General features: G+C 39.4%; 1 protein-coding gene and 1 long non-coding RNA gene across 2 annotated transcripts in view; one reads left to right on the forward strand and one right to left on the reverse strand.

Annotated features, from left to right (window-relative positions):
- Positions 1–5,661, forward strand: part of aldh1l2 (aldehyde dehydrogenase 1 family, member L2) — a 37,151-nt gene that overhangs the window by 13,453 nt on the left and 18,037 nt on the right. Inside the window, exons 4-5 of the mRNA XM_032505300.1 lie at positions 1,344–1,509; positions 2,477–2,578. Of these exons, the coding sequence (XP_032361191.1) occupies positions 1,344–1,509; positions 2,477–2,578 (268 nt within the window). The remainder of the gene's footprint in view (positions 1–1,343; positions 1,510–2,476; positions 2,579–5,661) is intronic.
- LOC116673152 (uncharacterized) overlaps positions 1–5,661 on the reverse strand; it is a 21,317-nt gene that overhangs the window by 5,298 nt on the left and 10,358 nt on the right. The window lies entirely within an intron of this gene.

Raw genomic sequence — 5,661 nt, forward strand, 5'->3', positions numbered from 1 at the left:
TTTGTTCATTTATTTTAACACAAACACACTTGTTTACTATTTGGTTTTGTTTAGAATGAAATACAATGTGATTTGTCTTTTTCCGAAGAAAGTTCCGGACGCAGTGATGGGAGCTCTGCTAAATAGTCTCGGGATGGTGAAATATTTGCACCCCGATAAAACGACACATTCAATTTAATTTTTTTATTTTTGAAGTTAACCGTTCACACAATACAGTAACATAAGCTACTTAAATTAGCTGGATACATTGGACCCACATTTTCCCACTTTGAGGGAAAATTACATTTTCTGTGTAGATCTTTACAATCATTCACCAAAAGAGGCTAACAAGGCCTGCCCTGTTGCGCGATCCAAATTTTCTTTAGGACTTGCTGAAAAGAATCATGTGAATTTGCCTCAAACGAGCTTGTTATAGTATGAAACCCCATTTCTTACCAGAAGCTACCATTACCTTATTTGTGTACAAGAAACATGCGTTTTGGCCCGCTAAGAGCTTCTTGTAATGTGAGAACGTTATGAGCACTAAAACGATTATACAGTAATATCTTAGCAGAAGCTCATTCTTTTTTAATGAAAGAATCATGAATACACAGTCTATACAGTTATTTTTCAGTAGAACATTCTATTACCTTGTCTGTTTGATTGAAACATGCATTTTGGCCTTCTGAGACTTGCAATATTTAATACTCAGGACTTTTAATACACCAATAACTATATTATTTGCTTAATGTGTTTACAAACCCTTTATCTTTCTTACTATTTTATAGTTGCTCTCAGGAACTGTGCACCACTTCCCCCCTCTCTTTTTTTTCTTCTTCTGCACTGCTAACATTTTATATTTTTATATTTTGTGTTGACACTGCAAAGGGGTTGCGCCAATCTTGTTGCACTGGTACTGCACTTGTGTATAATGACAATAAAGGCATTCTATTCTATTCTTCCAGTGCTGTGTAAACCTTGTCATTAGCATTAAACATATTTGCAGTAATATGTGAATTTTCCTCAAACAAGCTTGTTATGGTATGAAACCCTTTTTTTTTCGTCGTTATACTATACAGTCGTTTCTTACCAGAAACTACTATTACCTTGTCTCGATGCAGGAAACATGCGTTTTGGCCTTTCCACAAGCTTCTTGTGATGTGAATAGTCCAATGCAGGCAGAAAGGAATATGACTTATCAACAGCCCCGATCCCTCCAGGTGCAATCAGCTTTTATGTCTTCTTTATCTGATTCTGCTCCATTTGGTCAGACTTATGGTCTACTTTATATCTTATATCAAAGTGGTTTATGGCAACGCTCCAAGGTTTGGTTATAATTCTGTTATATGTGTGTGTGTCACCAGGACCCTGATCCACGGTGATAAGAAAGCTGGATTCACAGTGTTCTGGGCTGATGATGGACTGGACACCGGACCAATTCTGCTGCAGAGGGAGTGCGCTGTGGAGCCCACCGACACGGTGGACACACTCTACAACCGCTTCCTCTTCCCAGAGGGAATCAAGGCTATGGTAACCACCTAGAATTTAAAGTGCTCATGTTATGCTTTGTGGCTTTTCCCTTTTCCTTCATTATGCTATGTATCTTTTTTCTGTGCATGTAAAAGGATTACAAAGTGAAAAAGCCCAAAGTCCTCCCCAAATGGTCTTACTATCTTCAACAGAAAACATTGTTCCCAAACTGCTCCAAACAGCTCTATTGTAGTCCAGCCTTAACGTCAGAGACATCACTTTGTAACACACGTTATAATGCTCGCCTAGCTGCTAGCATGGCATGCCCTCATACTCTGCTTCTGACTGGCTAGTTGTCCTTACCTATCTACTGCATATATAGTGAGATGCTTTACTCTGTAGCTAAAACGGAGAGCTCAACACACAGGGTAAAAAGAGGAGCTGCCGCAATGTGCAGTACAACCAATATATGGTGTTTTTTGAAAGGTAAATCATGTAAACCTATTCTGATATAACCTCTAAATACAATTATGAACCTGAAAATGAGAATACTATGAGCACTTTAATAATTTTTGGGCGAAGTACTACTCCCTTTGATCACAAAATAATTTAATGTAATCAAGAGTGTTTGATCAGCATGCATTTATATTGAAATCCTGTAGAGAATATCTCCATGCTCTTTCCCACAAGGGTGGCTTTGGCTCAGGTAGAGCGGTTTTCTACCAATCAGAAGGTTGGTGGTTTGATCCCTAGCTCTGCCGTCCCATATCAATGTGTCCCTGGGGAAGACACACCTTGTACGGCAGCCTCGGCCACAGTGTGTGAATGGTTCCTGTGCTATGGAAAAGCTCTTTGAGTAGTTGTTAAGAATTGAAAAGGGTTATATAAGATCAGTCCATTTACTTTCACAATGCCTAGTTCCAACTTAGCCTTCTGTATCTATTGAACTTGTCAGCAAGAAATGAACATAAATGACACAGGCACAGCACAGACCGAGGTGTCACACTCGCACTGTTTCCTGCTGCAGGTGGAGTCGGTGCAGCTCATTGCTGATGGAAAGGCCCCAAGAGTTCCCCAGACAGAGGAAGGAGCGAGCTATGAAGGCATTCAGAAGAAATCCAATGCCAAGGTGAGAGGTCCGGTCTCATTTCAGACCGAAGATACCCTATTATGTGACATGAATATGGCACTCTTTTGTTCATTCAGACTGGAGCTCCAACTGGGCAAAGTGGGGAACCGCCCCAGGGACTTAAGGCCCTAGCATTTTTACCTGATTTTGATACCCTGGCTGTTGACTAGTAAAATAAATTATCTCCGATCTCTTTTCCTTAACCTTGGAGGTCAATGAAAGATGGGAAGGAGAATTTATGAGGACTTAGGAAAAGACAACGCGGAGCTCGGGCGCGCAATTATGCGACGGCGGATGTTGATCTGGTGTGGGGAAACTACAATGTTCTAAAGGTGGACTAAACGTAAAGCACCTAATTTAAGTTGATTATCACTATTATTGTTGTTCACGCCCACCCTCCTGATCACTTATATTTATCCACATAAATCCCAAATACTATGATCGTATGGAAATAACTGTTAACTGAATGCAGATAAGCATAACATGTTGTTAGGCCTAAAAATCTACTATATATATTAGTTATGCGTGGGTTGCAGTTATAGGCTGTGTGTTAGGTGGTGAGAGGTGGGCAAAAAATCGCATCACTAACGAGGACAAAATAAATATTACAATGAATTAGTAGTAATTAATATTACATTCCGTAAGATTTAAACATTCTGATTGAAACAAGATTCTGCTGCTCAGAACAGCAGTCAGCAGCGTAACTTCATTCATTGTTTGAGAAGTTTTGCTGCAATGACATTACTGCACGCATGGAAATGTTTCCAGTTACCGAAAGCAGCCTCCGTCATCATTAAAGCAAGGCTGATTTATAATTAGTTATTTATTTTAGTTTAGTTAAATGTTGAAGACAACACACACACACACACACACACACACACACACACACGTATTACTATACATACTTTAACTTTCTGAGGACAAAAGACGCACTGGCTCGAACACCTGTATTCAAAAAGCAGTGTTACAAATGTATTAATTTAGACGTTTTATTTGCATATTACGCTACTATTGTGAACCCAAGACTTTTGTAAATTCACTTCAAGCACCAAAACAATTGTGGGTAGGTTAGTTTTCACAAGAGATTTGAGACATTTCAAAAAGCGAACATCAACTTTTTACAGTGTTAAGGACAAATTATGTCTTTACACATCGCTCTGGAACAAATTTGGGGATCACATGGAACAACACATGGGGATCAGGTTATATACCTTCAAAGGTGAATATATGTAGAAGACCTCAGAGGGTTATAAAACAGGGTAGCCCACAGGGTGTTAGGGTTTGTTCCTAGTTTGGGCCCCAGAAGCAGATTTGGACACAGGTAAGATGGATTGAAGTTCGGTTTTATTTAATCACAATTTAATTAATACTTGCGAGTAGGAGAGTTAAACAAAGTGGTGAGATGACAATCCTGGTGAAGACGGAGGGTGTCTGATGGTGTCTGATTAGTGGCAGGAAGTGTCAAAGGGTCAACAGGAAGGCTGGCTCAGAGCAGGCAGGTGCTGGAGACGGAGGAGACACATGTGAGGTTAATTTTAGTCGAGATACAAAAGAGGTCAAAGTTCAATTCTTCACTGGAGATTTCAGCCCGAAGAGTCGCCACATGGAGAGCAGAAAGCAATCTGGCCATGAGTGAGCGGAGAGCTGGGTTTCTTGTACTGAGCTTGATTGGAAATTGAAGCCAGGTGTGCCTGGTAATACCTGTAGAGCCACGGCCCTGTTGATGAACACGAACACACACACACACACACACACACACACACACACACACACACACGGGAGGAGACACAGGGAAAGACAAACAGAAAACAGGGGATCCAGAGGTAACAGACCGGGCTGTGACACAGGGAGAGGGGCAGCACATGTCTTGTCTTTAAAAAAGAAAGGCATATAAGATTTTTCTAGTCAGATTTTTTTTCAATTCAACATGTTTAAAACATAAGAATAATGATAAATGCTTGCATGGTTAAATCATCCACCCACCACATAGAGTGAATTATTTTTCTCTGATTAAGATACCAAGACACGCGTTGCTTCTGTTAGGGTTCGTTTTCTGATTATGAATGGCTGAATGGTTGTGCGTCCCTTTAAATTCTGCAAGGGATTGTGGGAAGGCATTGTCTCCTTTCCTTTGGTAAAGTATGGTCCAGTGTATCCTAAGCTAAAGGAGATAAGAAAGGAAGCATTGAAACACTTCTTTGTGAAAATGTATTTCTATAGTAATACTGTAGCTATTTCAATACATATTAGTCTCACGGTGCACAGTTTAAGAGTGATTTTATATCAAAATACAATGATTTGTTTACCGTCTTAATTAAACTAGTGGTAATAAAGTGGTGTTAGTGAAAACTTAACAGAAGTCTGAAAAAGGGATTAAAATGTCAAATATTTGACCGTTTTCTACCCAGGAGGACAACACAAGGGTTAAACTAAAATGTTGCGTTAGGTTGCTCTTTACATAATCAGTTTTTAATGAAATTGTGGGGACAGTAGTATTCCTTTACTCTGGATGAGGTGCATCCCACTGAAAGTGTCCCAGTGGACATCACCTTCACTCAGATCGCAGCGTGGGAATGTACTCCACATGTTGTTCAGGGCAGTGGTGGAATGGAAACTCAAGTACCGAACTTAAGTACTTAAATACATACAATACATAATCATAAAACACATTCAAACAGAACAGCGTTACATAACAAACAAACAGTACAAATACATAGAAACAGACAGCTTGCTCACCCTCTCTCACCCACACCCCCAGCTGTTACACAAAATTAGATAGAATATAGCCTGGATAATAAATAATTTCCAAAAGAATAAAGAACAATTGAAGCTGTTTGTCTTTAGCGCAAATAAACAGGAAAAGTCTCAAGAATACACAATTAAAAGCATAGACAGTTTGTTCTAAGATGAAGATTATTCCAATCAGAAGGAGCTTTATATGAATGTTCTGTGTCCAAATTCTTTGAAAATTCCCGGGACAAAGAAAAACGGATATTGCGTATGTACTTGTAAATACTACTTTACTTGAGTCTTTTCTTTTCATGCCACTTTCTACTTCACTACATTTCAGAGAGAAATATTCT

The sequence above is a fragment of the Etheostoma spectabile genome, chromosome 23 (genome assembly GCF_008692095.1).
Source record: "Etheostoma spectabile isolate EspeVRDwgs_2016 chromosome 23, UIUC_Espe_1.0, whole genome shotgun sequence".
Lineage (NCBI taxonomy): Eukaryota > Metazoa > Chordata > Actinopteri > Perciformes > Percidae > Etheostoma > Etheostoma spectabile.